This window comes from Anguilla anguilla, chromosome 1 (assembly GCF_013347855.1).
Source record: "Anguilla anguilla isolate fAngAng1 chromosome 1, fAngAng1.pri, whole genome shotgun sequence".
In the NCBI taxonomy this organism is placed as follows: domain Eukaryota; kingdom Metazoa; phylum Chordata; class Actinopteri; order Anguilliformes; family Anguillidae; genus Anguilla; species Anguilla anguilla.
The window spans coordinates 30,263,013-30,281,400 of NC_049201.1; the positions used below are offsets into that span (position 1 = coordinate 30,263,013).

The following is an 18,388-nucleotide window of genomic DNA, read 5'->3' on the forward strand; positions in this document are numbered from 1 at the left end:
ATAAGTTGCTCGCTTTTCCCGAGGTAGAATTTCTGCTGATCACCATGGAAACCCAATGGCTCAAGTATACCAGGCATTTTTTTTCCCAAACACGCTGCTGTTTGTACAGCTATTAAGAGAGATTTATTACATATTGTTCACTTTGATCATTTATTTTCACATTTGAAACATTTATGGCCATCATAAAAAAATGTCTTGGTTTACTCTATTAGGCTTGAAGTTTAAGCACAGCTTTAATAAATTATGTCTAATAAAACAGACATCTAAACTGTACTACACCATGATAGTCAAACTTCCCCCAGGGGGAATATTATCCAGGATTAGACATCCTCTGCCCTTAAGTTTAAAATCATGTGCAGACTTTAAATAGCATGGATTATGTGGCTTGTGCATATGCTTTTGTGACTTTATGTGTGGCAAAACTTTCTGCTGTTCTGTTCAATATGGACAGGAAGAAATCTTCCTATGAATATTTAGCATTGCAAAATATGTTTTCATATTTTTAGAATCCCAGTATTCATGATGGTGAATGAAGTCAAGATGAGGTGAAACCGGAGCACATTTTGGTAGGCTTATGACCTGTCTTGTGGCATCGTTCTGAATGACCTGAAGGCGTATGGTAGCACTCGCAGTGTGACAGGCCCAGACAGAGTTACAGTAGTCCCAAGTGGGGTAGTACGAAAGCCTGGACTTGGAGTTGAGAAGTCAGTTGGAAATGAATGAGTCTAACACTGTTGGAAGATTAACTGCAGCATCAGGTCTCCAAAGGGCATGTGATCTGTGAAGGTGCTCTTGTTATTAAGAGTAATAGAGAGGTTCGTTTTGAGGGGAAACACCAAGAGATACTGAGGGATGATGCAGAAGTAGGGTCTGGCCAAAAGCTTATTGCACATCTGAGACTGGGAGTACAATGATGATCTTGAACTTTCAGTTACAAATCTCTGCTAGGCAAGCTACAATGCTGTAGAACCGTGAGTCAGGGAGTGGGAGGAAGACGAAGAGGAATATTTGAGTGTCATCAGTGGTGTGCACAGTAAAAGAAGTACAGAAGGGGGCCAAGCACTGATCCCTGGTGAACTCTGCTTTTAATAGTGCATGAGAATTTTAGAAGAAGCCTCTCAAGCTGGGTTGGTAATAATAATAACATAAGAAAGGGAAACCAAAAAAAAAAAACAATGCCAACTATTCTTTTGTTTTATTTATATAATGTCATTGGTGTATTGAGGGAAATAAAGGATGGTAAGATTCCCATCGCCCATGCTGCATGGGCAGCAGACTCTAGTGGCCAATTTCAGTAGTGACCGCATTATATTATTTATATATTTTCACTACCTAATGTATATTGTTACAAAAGATTAGCTAAGCCATTAAGGGAGTCAAACATTTACGGAAGTGAGCATCAATAATATGACTTGTGAAACAGGGGCTGCTAGGTGGCTTATACTGTTGCAACTCAGTGTCAAAATCCTGACTGCCAGTGCAGACCGTGGTCAGCAGCCTTGCAGTATGCCATATAATTGGTTGTGGCGTCAACCAAAGAAGGTTGTCTGTGTCTCACTGAAAGAGCATTAAATCAATAATCCACAAGTGAAAAAAGAAAACTAGTGTGTAAAAGAAACCTGGCATGTAACTAGTTATGGGGAATGCTTATTCAGCAGCAGTAACCAGAGAAACCACAGCCTGTCTTCCTGTGGAGGATTGAAATAAGTTGAGTCCACCCACTGTAAACTTCACTTCATACTGTAGAAGGCTAATGATATAGCCCAAACTCAAACTAGCATTGTATGATGGTGAACTCCCTTACCAGCTGAGTCACTAGGAAGCCTGTAGTCTGTTTCAAAATAGTGTTAGTTTCCCTTACAGATATTGGAAATCCATTCCTAAATTTTAGGTCTGTATTATTAAAATGCGCACAATCCATCTTTCGGAAAGCAAGACAGCCAATCCCTTACATACAAAGTAGTAGATGTGCACTAAAGGAGTGGTATATCGAGACCCTTACCTATTCATGGTTGTATGTAATCTTCATGAGTTTCTCAGATTCCAGCATCCAAAAAATTTTTGATTCATCTGGCTTGGGGATCCTCCAGATGATTTTTTTGTGTGTATGTGAGATGAGCATTGATGTGGTTTCCGCCTTATTACTCTCACATGAATCCCATTTTTGCCCAGTCTAATTTTTTTTGTGGAGTCATGAACACTGACCATAGCTGAGGCTAGAGAGGCCTGCAGTTCTTGGATATTCTTCTGGGACCTTTTGTGACTGCCTGAATTAGTTGTTGCTGCGTCCTTGGAGAAATTTTGGCAGGCCGGCAACTCCTGGGAAGATTCACCACTGTTCGCCATTTGCTGTAGTTCGGTGGAGTCCCAGAGTCTCAGAAATCGCTTTATAACCTTTTCCAGACTGATATATTTCAACAACATTTTTATCATCTCTGGAATTCCTTTTGATCATGGCATAGTGTGTTTGTAGAAACTTTGTGGTGACTACTTCACTCTGATGGTAAGGTTCAGTATGAGTGAGGTTTAGATTCAATGTGGCTGACTGCTATCAAGCCTGGTTGCGTTCAATCACCTGAATCTAATTATAAATTAAATTTGGTTAATTGAGTTACTCTGGGGGCAATTACTTTTTCATACGGGCGATATAGGTGTTTGATAACTTTTTAATGAAATAAAGGAAATTACTATTTGTTTTGTGTTTACTCAGGTTCCCTTTGTCTAATATTACATTTTAGCTAAAGATCTGAAACCATTTAATGTGACAAATATGCAATAATAAAGAAAATCTGGAAGGGGGCAAATATTTCATACCAATCAGGTTTTCATTTCAATTACCATAGTCGATTAATTTTCCGCAGCAAAATATGATGATGTATGGCAACGGACCAGCACAACAATTTGACAAGAATCCTCTTGTTTGGTGGAGAAGCTTAGGCTGCAGGAGGTTCCCGCACATTGCACAGTTAGCTCATAAATACCTGAGCATTCCTGGCACTCCTGTTCAAGCGGGGCATGTTTCTTCCTCAGCGGGGAAGATTGTAAATAAAGAATGTGCAACACTCGTCTCTATCCGAGAGCATCTCTAAAAGGATCATGCAAATTCAGGCTGCCAAACTGATGCAGAACTGGTTGCACAGCTTTTTCATGACAACGTAGCCTATGTTGTTCTCCAGGTTGTTCTGACAGAATGGGAAGGCTGTGTTCGGGATTAAATTGTTAGGTTAAAAGACATAATCTAGATGGGAAATACATGATTTTGACTGTTTTTATTCTGTCATCATAGTCTAGAATTTTATAAATTATTTCTGGTAGTTCATAATATTTTAACTCAGGTTGCCTATTGTAAATCAGGGTTAGCCAACCTGTACTTTTTATGGCAATGCAATAATAATGCTAATTTTGCAATACATATTAAAATATAATCAAATTGCTGTCATTTATTTATTTATTTGTTGGATATACTAGTCAAATTTAATTGTTTGGTCCAGCTGATGGTCACAATATACACAAGATAAAACACTCCTGACTACTAGCGTTGTTACTGCTAGTGTTGTCACTACTGTGAGAATTACAGATAATGCCAGATCTGCTAAAGATAATGCTTTACTCACTGTATTAGAATACTTCCTACTTCCTCTTCTGTACTTCCACTTCTAATACATTATAATTATATTATTTAATTATTTAATCATTCATAATTATAATATTATTCATTATTAGTTGTTGTCGTAGTAGTAGTCATAATTGTGAAATTAATGTTATTTCACTGTTGAAGTTTTATAATTGGTGCGAATTCTAATGCCGATATTGTCATTATTTATATTAATGTTGTCATTTACTTCTTTTGTTGGGTATCAATGCCTCATTTTGTCATTTTTAATATTGAAACTGTTGTAATGTGAGAACAGTCAGTATGTTTGGATGTCTCTCTTATGTGAATAAATCAGGTTTATTCTTTAAAATCATAGCTAGCGGGTAAGGAGCTTGCAAATAAGGCAACTACTGTATGTACTTTTTTTTTGAATGAATATACTTCCATCTTGTAGCTAAGGAAGCTGCAGAAGCATCAGTCACTTCCCTGGTTACTGTCAGATTATTAGCCAAACAGTATTACACCTTCAGTAGAGGTGACATAATGACACATTTTTCTTTGCGGCTCTGGTCACATGGAAACATAGATGCTTAATCAGTTTTATGAGGTGCATAAATATTGCTTGAAACTGATGTGTGAAGGAAGAGAAACAGCAGGGTGTGATAAAGGAAGGGAAGAAAATTCTTCTTTGGTGTTTATTAGTGACTCATAAATCAACACAAAAGTGCAATATCGCCACCTGCTGAACTGGGTGTTAGAATTTGTTTGGAAATGTATTGCATATGACAGACAGAACATTTTATTGTCGGAAATTTGATTGTGCAATTCATCAAAACTTGGTGTCAGTTGTTTACGCATAACAAATATTTGACAGAGATTGAATTAAAACTCCAATTTTCAGATCTGTTATAAGAGGTAGATGAGAATTATTTTCTTGTTTGATTCCCTGTCTTTGAGCAAAACAAACATTACAGTACAAAGGACATACTGAATTATCTGTAAACATGTCAGTGAGTTCATCCCTTTGCAATGACAATTTAGTCTGAATTTCCTACGAATAACATTGTGTGTATTGGATGTGCATGTGAACATGAAATGCTCACATGGTCCCCAATGCTCACAATGATTTTGTGGAACAGGTAGAACACTGAGCAAAGCTTCTTTGCTCAGAAAACCTGAAATTCTGAAATTCAGATGTGTCAATTCTGACTGTGGCCAGCAGCCTCGTAGGGCCCTGTACAATTGGCTGCAACATCACCCAAGGATGGGTGGGTTTCAGTCAGCTGACATGACAGCACCAGCTGGTCAATCAAGCGCCCTCACCTTCCGCCTGTCGAGTTGCACGCAACATGTCATCCTCAATCTCATGTCTGTGCAAGCTCGATTTGCAAGCTGCGGTGCGATAGGAAGTGGCAGCACGCGTCAGAGAAGAGTACCTTCTCTCACCCAAACAGCAAAGTTTCAGCAATGACTGCTAATAAATATGACTGGACATTCCATATTACTGAGAAAAAGGAGGGGGGGGGGGTCATTACATTTGGAAAAAATATGAAAACAGTTACAGAACGTTGTTGGAGATTTTGCTAAAATTCTGAAAAAGCACTAAAATGTCCTACTCTCTGTATTCTGTATTCTTTTACTGCAGGCCAAGGCCTGATTAACATAAATATAAATATTGTTTTAAATATGCCAAAGCATGAAGTAAAAAAAGACTGTTATGAGAAAGGCTGCAGTTGCACATCTGGACTGTGGCGTCTGCACGTGTGTTTGTGTATGTCCACAGACTGTGCATTAATGTATATGTGTAGAGTAACATATTTGTATTTCTGTTGTTTCGGCAAGCCCATGGTACAATATGTTCTGCCAACAAAGCATCTTTAATTTGAAAATTAATTGCAGAAAGAGAGGGAGAGAGAAAGTGAGAGAGACAGAGAGAGAATTATCATCTATTTATTTATTTTTTCAGCATATGCTTTGGCACTGTAAGTGTATTCTTGTCATGTCAATAAATCCAACTACATTCAACCGAGAGGGAGAGAGAAAGGGAGGGAGGGAGAGCGCGAGAAGGAGAGTGCACTGTAGGGACCGTAGCACACATCGACAGTCTGGTCATGTAGGATAAGGACGCTGACTGCCTAATAATGTCTCTTCCCAGATGGAGGTGGATGCGGACGGGAAGCGCCATCGCACACGCTCCAAAGGTATCCGAGGTACATCTCCCGGAACCTGCAGCGGCCCTGCTCAGGGTGACCTTCCCTAACCCAGTATCCCCCTGCACTGCCACTCCTCCCTCTCTCTCTCCCCTTCTTACTCCTCCCCACTCCCCAAGCATCATCCCTCCTGCTCTTTTTTTAAACAGTCTCCTCATCTTACTCCCGCTGGCTTTGACTTCTTTGTGCTGTGTGTCATTTCCATGGTGTATGGACAAAAACACTTACGCAGCCCTGGTAATTATTATTCTCTCTCTCTCTCTCTCTCTCTCTCTCTCTCACTTTCTCTATCTCTTTCTCTCTCAGCTGCCGTGGAACCAGCGATACAAGAGCTGTTCAGGTGAGTGAGAATGGGCTGAATAAAACTCACTGGCTCCCACCTTTGGCCCCATTAGCGTGAAGGGGAGGGGCCCTGGCTGCTCACGGCTGCAGTGCCCTTCCACATCTTCCATGGCATGCTGAGCCTGTCTCTGCAGGCGATGCTGCTGGGAATGAAACCGGCACCACCTCACGTTCCTCCCCGGTCTCCGGCTCCCATCTCTTCTCTCATCTCTATATCGCTCTCTGTCAAATTCTGATTCAAATTCAAGATCCTTTATTGGCAGGAAATAGATGTGTGGATTTTTCTGTCAGGGTACTGCAATAAATTGAAATATTAATATCCCTCCTCTCTCTGTTCTCTGCTCTCACGTCTGCACTCATCTCCTTCTCTCTCTCTCTCTCTCTCAAATTCAAAATCAAATTCAAGATGCTTTATCGGCAGGAAGTGCGTTTGTAGATATTGCCAGAGCAAACAGTGTAGATTTTAACATTGATACAGATGTCAACGTTTCAGGTCAGAACCTACTGCCTGTTTCTCCAAGGTCAGTCCTTCTCAGTTCAGATTTGGTAAGACAATAAATCAGATTGTATTGCCACATGACTTAAAGTAGAATATTATAATAATATATAATAATATAATAATATATAAATATATGAGTGTGTACTGCACTATATGCATTAGTCGGCCTATTCAACCGGCAGTCTGCTCTGACCTGGACCTACTGTTCACACAAATTGGAAATGTCTTTCGACACCTTGATTAAAGGAGAATATACATACAGCGGTATGCAAAGTTTGGGCACCCCTGGTCAAATTGCATGTTTTGCATTTTATAATACGTTGCAGGGCACCTCATACATATTTCTGTTTTTTTAATACACAATAGCTTTTTTATGGGATGAATTTAGCAGACTGAAAAAAATAATACAGCAAATGTGCCATGTGCAAAGGTTTGGGGACCTTGTCAGTCAGTACTTAGTAACACCTCCTTCGGCAGAAATCACAGCTTCCAAACGGTTCATTTGCTAACAGTCTTTCTATTCTTTCTTTAGGAATTTTTGCCACCCTCCCTAGCAGAACCTTTCCTGTTTAGAATTCTCAGGTCTTCTTACATGTGCTGCATGTTTGAGATCGCTCCACAGATTTTCAGTAATATTGAAGTCTGGAGACTCTGAAGGCCATTCCAAAACCTTAATCTTTTGTTTCTTAATGTAGTTCATGGTTAGTTCTGAGGTATGTTTTGGATTATCTTGGTGAAATATCCAAAGACTTTTCATCTTCAATTCCTTCACTGACTGTGGGACATTAGCTTCTAGGATTTGTTGACATTTTGTTTAACCCATTCTTCCTTCCATCCGCACAGTATTTCCTGTGCCACTGGCTATCCCAAACCATAATAGATCCACCCCCATATGTAACAGTTGGCAAGGTGTTATGCTTCTCCTGGTTTTCTCTAAATATATCTTTTATTTTTGTCCTCAAAGAGTTGACTTTTTGATTCAACAGTCCACAGCACTTATTTCCAAAAGTTTTCTGACTGATCTGTTGTATACCTTATATGCTGACATTTTTTGTGAGATCACAGGAAAGGTTTCCTTCTGATGATGATTTTTGTGTAAGCAACACTGTGTGGTGAACCAGTGGGGGGGTGGGGGGGGGGGGAGTTGATTGTGCCCCATTTCATCTTTTGCATGATTGCTAAGAGATCGCCTGCTCAAGAACAACAACATTTTCAAATTAACAAGTTGATACTGTCTATTACCTTTTGGTGATGATCATTTAATTCAATCGCTAACATGAAAAGCACATTTGAGTTCAAACAGAATGAGTTCAAAAAAACAACTGACCCTGTCCTTACCTTAAGTAAAGTACATAAAAAGACATGATAAGTGATTTATTACCATTTTATAAACATTTTACATGTTCAGACATGTTTTATTTGACTTCTACTAGGAAAAACCATTGAATACAAAATGATCAAAGGACTAATTTCCATTCAAAATACCATGGTGACAGGTTTCAGTTTCTCTTCATTTGTTGTTGGTGTCTCTTGTTTGAACACATCTTTGCCTGACTCTTTCAATGATGCTTCAAATAAAACAATTTGCTATGCATCAAAATATTGAAAAATAATTGTTTATTTCAACAGAGCTACTAGGTAGGCTTGAACAAGGCCAGTTAGCCAGCACCAATCGTTTCGGGACCAAAACCCATATACAAATAATTAGAAAACTGGACATTCTGGTCGAAAACGGCCGACTGGCTGATGTTGGCACATGCATTGAGTCCAAGAAACATTACCTCGCTGAGAGTATTCAAAAGAAAAATGCTCACTTCAGAGGATTAATAATGGGGGAAAACTCTATTTATGACAACATTACGATTTGCTTTGTGTTCACCGAATTACCCACCTAAGCTAGTGTTATAAGTTACCCAAACCCCAACCAACACTTAGTCTACAGTTTAACTACTTTAACTAGGCCATGGCTGCTGTAGGTACCTTGCAAACACCACAACTAACGTTAGCTAGGCCCATAGATCATCTACCGACATACAAACAAGTAGGTCCATCCTGTAGGCCAACACAATAAAACCCATGAAAAGCACTTACCATAATCATTTAAAAATATGACAATTGTTTTCATTTGTAAGTAATGTAAAAATGACTGAATCCACACCTATGTGTTTCTTTGAGCTAGAATGTCTGTATGTTTGCATGTATGTATGTGTATGCATGTCTCACTCTACATTTCATTATCTTATGGTTCATACATGTATATGCATTATTATTATCAGTTACTCATAGCAAAGAGTACAAAAGAAATTATACCTCGAAAAATTTTTTTCAGCATATGCCAAGTTACACATACAAAGTACTGTTTCTAAGTCATTAAAACTTGCTAAATATAGGCTTACCATTAAAAGTATTACAACAAACAATATTGCCTATCCTAGCTCACACAAATTCAACAAGCTCTATTCCAAACCAATGCTACCCAGTGTTTCCTAGATTAGTTAATGTAACTTGGCCCTGTGCTTTTTCATCTTGCTATCTGAAGAGAATATGGTTATTCAACCTTTTGTGTTACATCAAAGTGTCAAATAACAACAGATGTCTCATGGAAGAAGTCATCATTTAAATGGATGTTTTAAACTGAACTTAATGTGTTCATGGCTATGAATAACTGTGACAAAATGAGTATTGTACCTTAACGGACCTGTGTTTAGCAGTTGTTCCAATGACCTTCGCTATGCACTTATTGTACGTCGCTTTGGTAAAAGCATCTGCCAAATAAATGTAATGTAATGAAAACAGCTAATTAAAAGTTACACTCCAGAAAGGATATGTTTATACTTGGTTGCCAAGTTAATTGTACAAAATGTGTAAGTTCTTGTACATCTGCGCATATATATTCAATCAGTATAATGAGGAGAAAAAATAATTACCATATTACCCTGTTAATTCATTTATCACGAGTGTCAATTCACATACAAGCCTAGTTACAAGGAGTAAAGCTACTCCTTTATGTTGTTTGGTTTAGGCTACTGATGGCTTCAGTACAGTTCCTTTCAAGAAATTGTATGGCAAAGCTGTGGTGTGTTTTGGCTGGATCAAAATGTTGGGAAATAGAGTTTTCTTTCCCTTATGATGTTTTGATGTCTCATCATTTACAGTGCGTCAAACTCTAGATAATGGTATGGACATTACATTACATTACATTACAGACGCTTTTATCCAAAGCAACGTACAGTATGTACATACCAAAGGTCATTTGAACAACTACAAACACAGGTCCAATGAGGTACAATACTCATTTAGTACAGTTATTCATAGCCATGAACACATTAAGTGCAGTTCACACAGTGAACAATACTCTGACCTAACCTATGCTAAGTCAAACTAGGAGGCATTACAAGCAACAACATCAAGACAATGATACAAGACACAATAAGTGCTAGATGGAGGTACATGTAACATGTGGCACAGGAGGTACATGTGTAGCAGGAAAGAGGGGAGTTTAAGTGATAGAAATGTTCCGCAGAGTGGTGATAGTTAATTAGTCCAGTCTGAAGAGATGCATCATGGACATATCTTTTATACAGACCAAATTAACGGACATAAATTATTGATTATTATTGCTTTTCAGTCATGAATAGGAAATTGGTTATCGGCTTTGGCTAAAAGTTTGAAATTGGTACATCCCTAATAAAATTAAATATATACAACTTTTTGTGGATTTCTATAAAGTGGCTTTTGTGATTATTGAAGGGGTGCAATTATTTTTTTCATTTCAGACAACAGTATAATAGCATTTTACAGAGAAGCTTTGAAGGGCCTACCTGTAGAACAAATCCAAGAGGAAAGATGATTGAAAATGTTAAGCCAGAATAAATGATAAATCTTTTCTTCATTTAAATTGGAAGTAATTTGTGCTTATCTCCTTCAGTGAATGCAGACACATGGAGTGCAGCATAGTGTTCAGTAATTACTCAGGCAATGTATTCATAATAAAATGTTGTTTTTAGATGTCTACATCTGCACCAAGCATCTAGTTACAGTATAATGGGTAAATCCTACTGGGTAGAAAGACACATGGTATGGCAATTAATTAAAAAAACACGATGGTATCAGTATCGGCATTGGCTGATATGACCATGTTAATTATCAGTTATCGGCCAAAATTTCAATTTTGTTCATCCCTAGCATTTACATATCTTCTTATATATCTAAATACATTGGTGTCAATTATCTGTTTTCTAAGGGTCAATTATCTTTGTTTTCAAGTCCTCGGTCAGCTGCCTACCTGAGCCCATGGTTGAGAGTAAGCATAACACCCTGAGAGGTTAGAAGGGTCAGAGGATGTCTTCACCTGGCTTAATGGAAGGCCTAACATGCCAATCAAATTTTGAGACCTTTTTAAAAAATATATCAATGGATCAAGCTGTAAAACTCAGCAAATGCACAGTTATTTCATTTTAAAATTTGTGGAATTATATCATGTTTAAATTTGTACCATGCAGAGGTTGCGTTAACTTCTTTTCACTATGGGCGGGCATAAATTATACGATTTTCTCGTGGGTTACAACGTTTGGAGTTCGGATGCCCTCTCACACCTAATGAGGTTCTAACTGTGACCGGTCGCATGATAGCATAGACTATATGAGCTCCCGACCAGATAAGACGATGTTACAGTCGGCAAAGCACAGAGGTCAAAAAAGTCATACATGGAGCCACCTCCTGATTGGTCAATGGGAAGTGAAACACAGAATCGGCATGCATGACCTTTCACACTTGATGAACAAAAAAAAACTGACAAGTTAAAAAACAATCGGGAGCCCGTAAACCAGTCGGATCGGTTCGGAATAGTATCTTATACTTTGCGAGTTACGTCGTTAGGACCAGAAAAACTATCGGGAGGCCGCAACTTGTAAAATGTATGCCAGCCCTTAGAGATTCAACAAAACATGCAATTTGACCAGACCTGAGGGATGCCGAAACATTTGTATGCCATTGTGTGTATATATATACAGTACATATACAATTCTACTTAAATGTATGTGTAAGAAGACATTTCCATTTTGTGTGAGCAGTAGGTCACACGCCACTCCTCCTCTCCCATTTCAGTTTCAGTGCGTCTTTATTTTCCCCAGAGGGCAATTTGTGTGCAGCATCTAAAATCCACATATATTTCACAGTGGTAGAAAACACAGACATTACAACCATTACAAACTCTTCCATGTCCTTTGCAAGGACAGGGAAGAGCTTAACAGTCAGATTATATATACATAACTCAAATTAGCCCACGAGCAAAGAATAAAATGAAGTACACATGCAAATTGCCATTGAGGTGTAGACTTCAAGATAGTCAGGGCAGGAGAATACATTTTGGAATACATTCTCTTTGAAAATCTTTCTTTCTGTGTCTCACTATGTCTCTTGTATGTGACAGTCTCTTCTGCCTCTATGCTTTTGTCTCCCTTTATATCTTTCTTTCCTTTTTTCATTTCTTTTTCTTTTTCTATGGCTTGGTCCAATGGCGGTGAGCTAGGAGAATTTGGTTTCATTGTGCATACCATCATTAGTGAATCCTTGCGTGCAATTCACAGCTTCAGTGTGAAAATGGATCTCTGGCTCACCATTGCGATGGCTTTCCTTCTGCTAGCAGGAATGTGTGCGTTCTGAACAGGAAATGTTCTTTGAACGGAACTAAGTTATGAGTACGCACAATGCTACACTTGGGCATGACTGTACCAAAGAGCATAATCAAGGCTCTTTAACACAGGGAGCTGAATATATTTACTCAATGCCTAAGGAAATCTGCCAGTTCTGCCAGTATAAGTTAATTTTTTGAATTACCATAACTGGAATCCTGGGAAGTACAGTTAAAGACAAAAATATTAGGACAGGTGTGTCAAATAGTTTTTTTTTCCTCCGTTCTAATCAAATTTGTATTTCTAATCAAACAATGAATATGAGGCAAAAATTCACAATGTCTGCATTTATTTTGTGTAGTTTGTTTAAACAGACATTGAACAACATGTATCACCACTCATGCCATTCAATGAGTCAAGAGTCGTATTTCAAGTATTGAGACAAATTATAAAGTTTTGGCTAATTTAATGACTTGCATTGTCTATTTTTTAAAAATTCCCCTTACATTTGATGACTGCATTGGGTCTGCGACTATTGGACATCAGTAGTGTGATCATGATGTGATCCTTCAAGAAGCTCTGTCAAGCTTTTACCTCTGCCTTTTTCAGGGGTTTTGGAATTCCGTTGCCTTTGGAGCATGTTAAAAGCATGTTTAATGGAGTTTAAACCTGGTGACTGTCTAGGCCACATCAAACACTTCTATTTTTACGCCCAATAAGTTTTCTGTAATTTTTGGTTGTGGTCTTGCTATATGTCCAATGGATTTGGTGGAATTTCTCTGACTATTGGGGGGACAGCATGTTTCTGTACACTTCAGCAGTCATTCTATTGCTGCCATCACTGGTTGCATCAATAAAGACCATTGCTCCAGATACAGGTCATACAGGCCCAAGCTACTACACTGCCTCCACAATGCTTAACAGATTGAGTAGTATGCCAAGTGTCCAGAGCAGTCCCTCTCCTTCTCCACACTTTCAACTTTCCATTACTCTGGTAAAGGTTTATCTTTGTCTCATCTGTCCATAAGACTTCCAGAACTCTTTAGGCCCAACTTTGTATTAAAAGTTTTTTTTTTTCAAATCTCGCCTTTTTGTTCTTCGTGCTGATGAGCAGTTTACATCTCGTAGCCTCTGTAATTTGCCTCCTTCAGGATTTTCTTGCAGCTCTTATAATAATCCTGTCATCACTTTCTATGTCTTCCACGGATGGCCTGATCGCTGGTGATTCCTAAGTCCTCCAGTAGTTAATTTCGTCCTTAGGAAATTCCATACTGTTGACTTTGGAATACACCAACCTCATCTCACAACCCATTTATATTTACTCAACAAACTTCCAGCACCCTAACATTCATACTTTTCCTAGAAATGAGGGGTTCCTCACAGTCAAGTGACTTGTTCAGTTTCTCTGAACCAATATGAACCAGAACTAAAAGCTGCAAAAAATAAATTAAAATCATCAGTGAAACAATGAAGCTAAGCCAAAAATATTGTATTTCCAAAGTACATTTATAGAAATCCTTTCTTATTATGTAACTGTAATATGTTGAATTATTTCAGCTCAATATGTTGAATTACTTTTTCATCTCTCCTTTATCTCTGTGGGTGGCTACCAATATCATGTGTGCCGAGTCCCAATTGTCTTATATTACCATTATCTTAGTGAGCTACCCAGCTCTATCCCACATACCTAGCTATATAACCAGCTAGTTAGGGCCATTCAGATCAGTTCATAGGCTGCAGTATATGAATCATGGATTTAGTTCATAAGCTAACATCACAGCGTGTAGTTTTGTTGAAATGTAAAACAGAAAGAACAGTGTCCTCATTAACATCTTTGAGGAGATTTACAGTAATTCCAATTGCTTTTCTACATACAAGTCCTATCTCCTCCAGGACATCACCATCATCCTAGACAGCATATAGTGACTGCCACCCAGATGCCCATGAACCTCTGAGTGATGCTTGGCAGCAACCTAACCTTCACTGAGAACATAGCGTCAGTGAGCTTGGCTTCCACATTCTTCTTCTGCAACATCTGAATCCTTCCTTTTTTCACCACCTACTCTACTCAGAGATATAGAGCAGCTTAGTCTTTGCCTGATTTAGCTTCAGGTGTCAGCTGTTCATCCAGGATGAGGTCTCACGAGGCAGGCTTAGATGCATGAGTAGACCTGTGTGTCCGAGGAGGGAAAGGAGACAAACAGTTGAGTGTCACCCAGGTGGTCCACTTAACAGCAGAATTTATCATGAGAGAGAATACAGAGAGAGGGTAGGCTGGGGTGGGCATCAATGAGGGAGTGTGATGGAACTGCGGATGTCTGCTACCTTCATGTTAAAGCAGGCTACAAAGTCAGAGAGAGAAGTGAGAGAAGAGGGAGGTGGGGGTGGAGGCGGGTTGAGGAAGGAGGAGGACAACAGTTTATATGGGACACAGCATGAAGCTTGAATCTTATTTAAAGTTAGACTCTCACACTTATACCATATTCAAGCTTTGCTAATAAAATTAGTACATTTACAATTATATAATTAAGAAAATAGAATTTCTCACTAATACGTATGCATCATCTATTACTTTCCTTGCATTGGTTCTGAAAGCTTCTGGCTTTGAGGATTTTTCATTTTCATTTTATTTATTCTTTCTATATTTGTTGCATTTATTTAATTACCAATTAAGGTGTTGTAAAAACTGGCAAAAATGTAGTTAAATAGGCTATAATCAGTACAAATGTTATAAATGAAAGCGGTAGGCTACTGTCGATCTACATTATTTATCTGCAATGTATTATGCTTCAGTTCTTGTTTTGGCTTAAACTGACAACAAAAAAACGAAACATTTAGTTCACCTTTGGTTTAGTATGAGCAATTGTCTATTCCTAAATCAGAGGTTCTAAGACAGTTTTCATTAAAGGAACCAAACGTGTTGACATATAGACAGCGCACTGAATTGCGGGAATTGCAGTTCCTCAAAGGTGTCAATGAGTACAATGTTCTTTTTTAAATTAGACCAGGGAACCAGGGATTGCCATTCTCTGTGAAGCTTGTAAACTCTAGTGTTTACTTGAGGTATTGCAGTTTAGTAAGCCTCTGGTGCCAAAAAGCTAATTACCCCATTGAAGTTAAATTATTTTGGACAGTACTTTTAAACTCTAAAATTTCTTCACACTGAACTAATTACTCACCAGGCGCCGTTTTTATAAAAAAAATTTCATGAGCCCCTCAGAAGAATTTCAATTTGGTCCGCATGGTTTTTGGTTACAGTGCACGTACCTGTTACACAGGCACACCAGCGCGAGAACAATTCACTCATCGATGCTGAAAAAGGTTAAACTAAAGCGGAGAGAGTTACCAGCACAGAACTGATGTATCAGAATACATTTAGTATTAGACCTTGACCTTAGATTACATGAATCCACCATCATATTTTTTGATTATATTGTTATTTTGATATTATTACTGGTAATATAAGATGCAATCATGCTGATTTCGTCATATTATTATTTTGACGACATTGTTATTTTGACATAGCTACTAATAGCCTACTGTTATTAAAAATGATATTAGTTGTAGTATTTCTGTCTTTGCATGATGATGTTGCTGATGATTAATCAGGTCTACAGCATTGAATCAGAAATCATTTTAGAGCCAATTAAATATATGAAGCTATTCTCATTATTTATTTAGGTTGGCCTATTTATTTTTCATATGTGATTAAAGATGATAAACATGTCAATTGCAAAGATGACAGCTCCATTGATATAAAATAATATGGAAGACTAATTTATCAAAAGATTTTATGTACTTTTTGCATTGTTTTTGTTTATTTATTATTTATTGGGTACCCTCCTGGTTCAATGCACTCACTAAGCACAAGAACTTGCCTATGTACTGTAATAGGAGAAACATCCCATTGATGCCTACAGGGGTTCATAGAAAAGCCTACCTACTGCTGTTTGCATTAAATATTGCTTCTTTCCTTAATGCAAATGCTTTTAAGGGAGGATTCTGCAAATAATGGGCAAAGATAACACTGTGGCTGATCATGTATTCTGTTGAATTTACTAAAGTTTGCACAATTTACAAGGGTCAAATTTTACGTGAAATTTCCCCACTTCTAAAGAGCAGGCGTAAATCAAAGCACAAGCAAGATGGAGACACAGGTATAGTCCACGCAGATGCACGGAGAGGGTCTTTGCAACAAGAATCTCATTTCAACTTCCCAAGCAAGAAATCATCAAATGGTACAGATTATTATTCAATCATTTTTGAAGCCAAGCAATAAAGGCTGGGTGGTTGTCACAGAAAATACTGGCTAAAGACACAGAGCAGGCACAGCAGAGTTGTTCAAAATCAGAAAACTAAAACTGAAAAAGGGGCAGAAATCAGTGTTTATTAAATTAACCAATAGATCTCATGCACAGCAGTAGGAAATGATTGACATAACATGCACAGCTGTAGCAACAGTAACAAGTACTTGAAGTACTAGCTGCTAGTAGGCTAAATAATGCAAACAAATGCATTGATATCATGTTTGTCCATCAGGGAAAGAGCATGCTTTTTTCCTTCAACAGAGCACTGTTTGAAACAAAGCATACAGAGCATGCACAATTTGCATTACTAAAATAATAAAACACAGGGTTACTGTGTGTTTGTTTTTATTTTTTTAAGTTATGTTTGGTACATGTTATGAGGTTTGAGTCTTTTAGCTCCTGTTGTCCCTGACAATGTTACCGTAGCTACAAGAAGAGCACTTGAAAATTCACAGAAAGCACTAAAAACGGTGAAATTCAGAGCACTGCCAAAAAAAAGAGAAAAATAATGGAATACATGACACCTGCGACTTCTGTGACAAACATACAGCCATAGAAATAATTACTCTTCTGCCAGAAATAAAAGATGACCTAGAACCTCCCACACGTTCCCATTCCATCCTGTCAAAATTCAAGCTCCTTGCAACATTACACTATCACACATCTGGATTAATTAAATCAGCAATTGTCTCCACAGCTGAAATATATCCATTTTGTTCTGCTCTGTGCATAGTTTTGGATACACTCTTGAGTGGCATCAGAAGATACATCAGTTTCCCCACATTCAAGGGAGATACGCGGCACAATGTTGCATTAAATCAACTCTTACAGAGTTTATATCAGTCCACTGTGGCCAGAGCTGAATTAACACTGGACATTTTATTATGCACTAAACAGTACATTTTAACTGTACATTTATGCTCTACTTCATACACAAAATGTGAATAGTGGGCAGTACCATTTGCTAATTGTGTAATTAGCTGTAACCTTAGTAAATAAGACATTAATTTCAGGCAGACTGTGAACACACCAGCATACCCTTGTCAGCCCACAATTTGCCCTGCGAGTTTTATGCAGTTTTGGCCCTTTGTGTGTTATTTGCATGTGATAATGCAACTCTTTAGATACACTGACTAAACTAAAGGTTTGACCTCTTGTGAATGATAATATAGATGAGTAAAGATTTCTCTCTTGGTTCATAATTCATTGTAAAGAATGCTACTGATTTGATACTACAGACAGGATGCAATGAGAAATGACTGTCCTGAAGAGCAGGTCCTTTGCCTAAACATGAAGTCAATGGACACATTTAACAGTCAGATTTAGGTTAATTGTTTCATTCCAGATCTCGCATTAAGCGCTTTTATTATAAGATGATCTTAGTGTTACCAATAAACTGACATTCTGTATATTTGCTTTGAATTATGGAGGGAATTAAGACATCAAGAAGCAAAGAAATCCTAAAACTTCAAAAGAGTTAATTTGGTAGACATCTTGATATCTTTGTAGTGAAAATTCACATTTAAGTTTTATTTATACACATTTCTGTTTTATTTACACACATATCAGTTAGGGTAACAAAGCAATCTAGAGTTTTGTATGCAAATTCAGTTTGATATGTGGTGCTGAAAAGCATGCTTTTGATCAAAGCTTACTGGAAATAAACATTTGTTTGATGTCATTATATATATATATATATATATATATATATATATATATAGTTTATTTATCAAATTCACTCTGGAAAATTCATAATGTCTATCCATGCCTATAATACCCCAGTTCCCATATGATCCCTGTGC

At 37.9% G+C, this 18,388-nt stretch overlaps 1 protein-coding gene across 15 annotated transcripts in view; it reads left to right on the forward strand.

Moving 5' to 3' along the window:
* myt1lb (myelin transcription factor 1-like, b) overlaps positions 1-18,388 on the forward strand; it is a 94,849-nt gene that overhangs the window by 4,873 nt on the left and 71,588 nt on the right. For 11 of the 15 annotated variants that reach the window (XR_004764923.1, XR_004764925.1, XR_004764926.1 and 8 more), the window contains exons 2-3: positions 5,751-5,841; positions 6,112-6,145. Coding sequence is in view for 12 of the 15 variants with exons in the window: in XM_035414907.1 (XP_035270798.1) it covers positions 5,751-5,841; positions 6,112-6,145 (125 nt within the window). In the remaining 3 variants the exon portion in view is untranslated. The remainder of the gene's footprint in view (positions 1-5,750; positions 5,842-6,111; positions 6,146-18,388) is intronic. The other 4 variants (XM_035414917.1, XM_035414997.1, XM_035414925.1 and 1 more) reach the window with 2 other exon arrangements.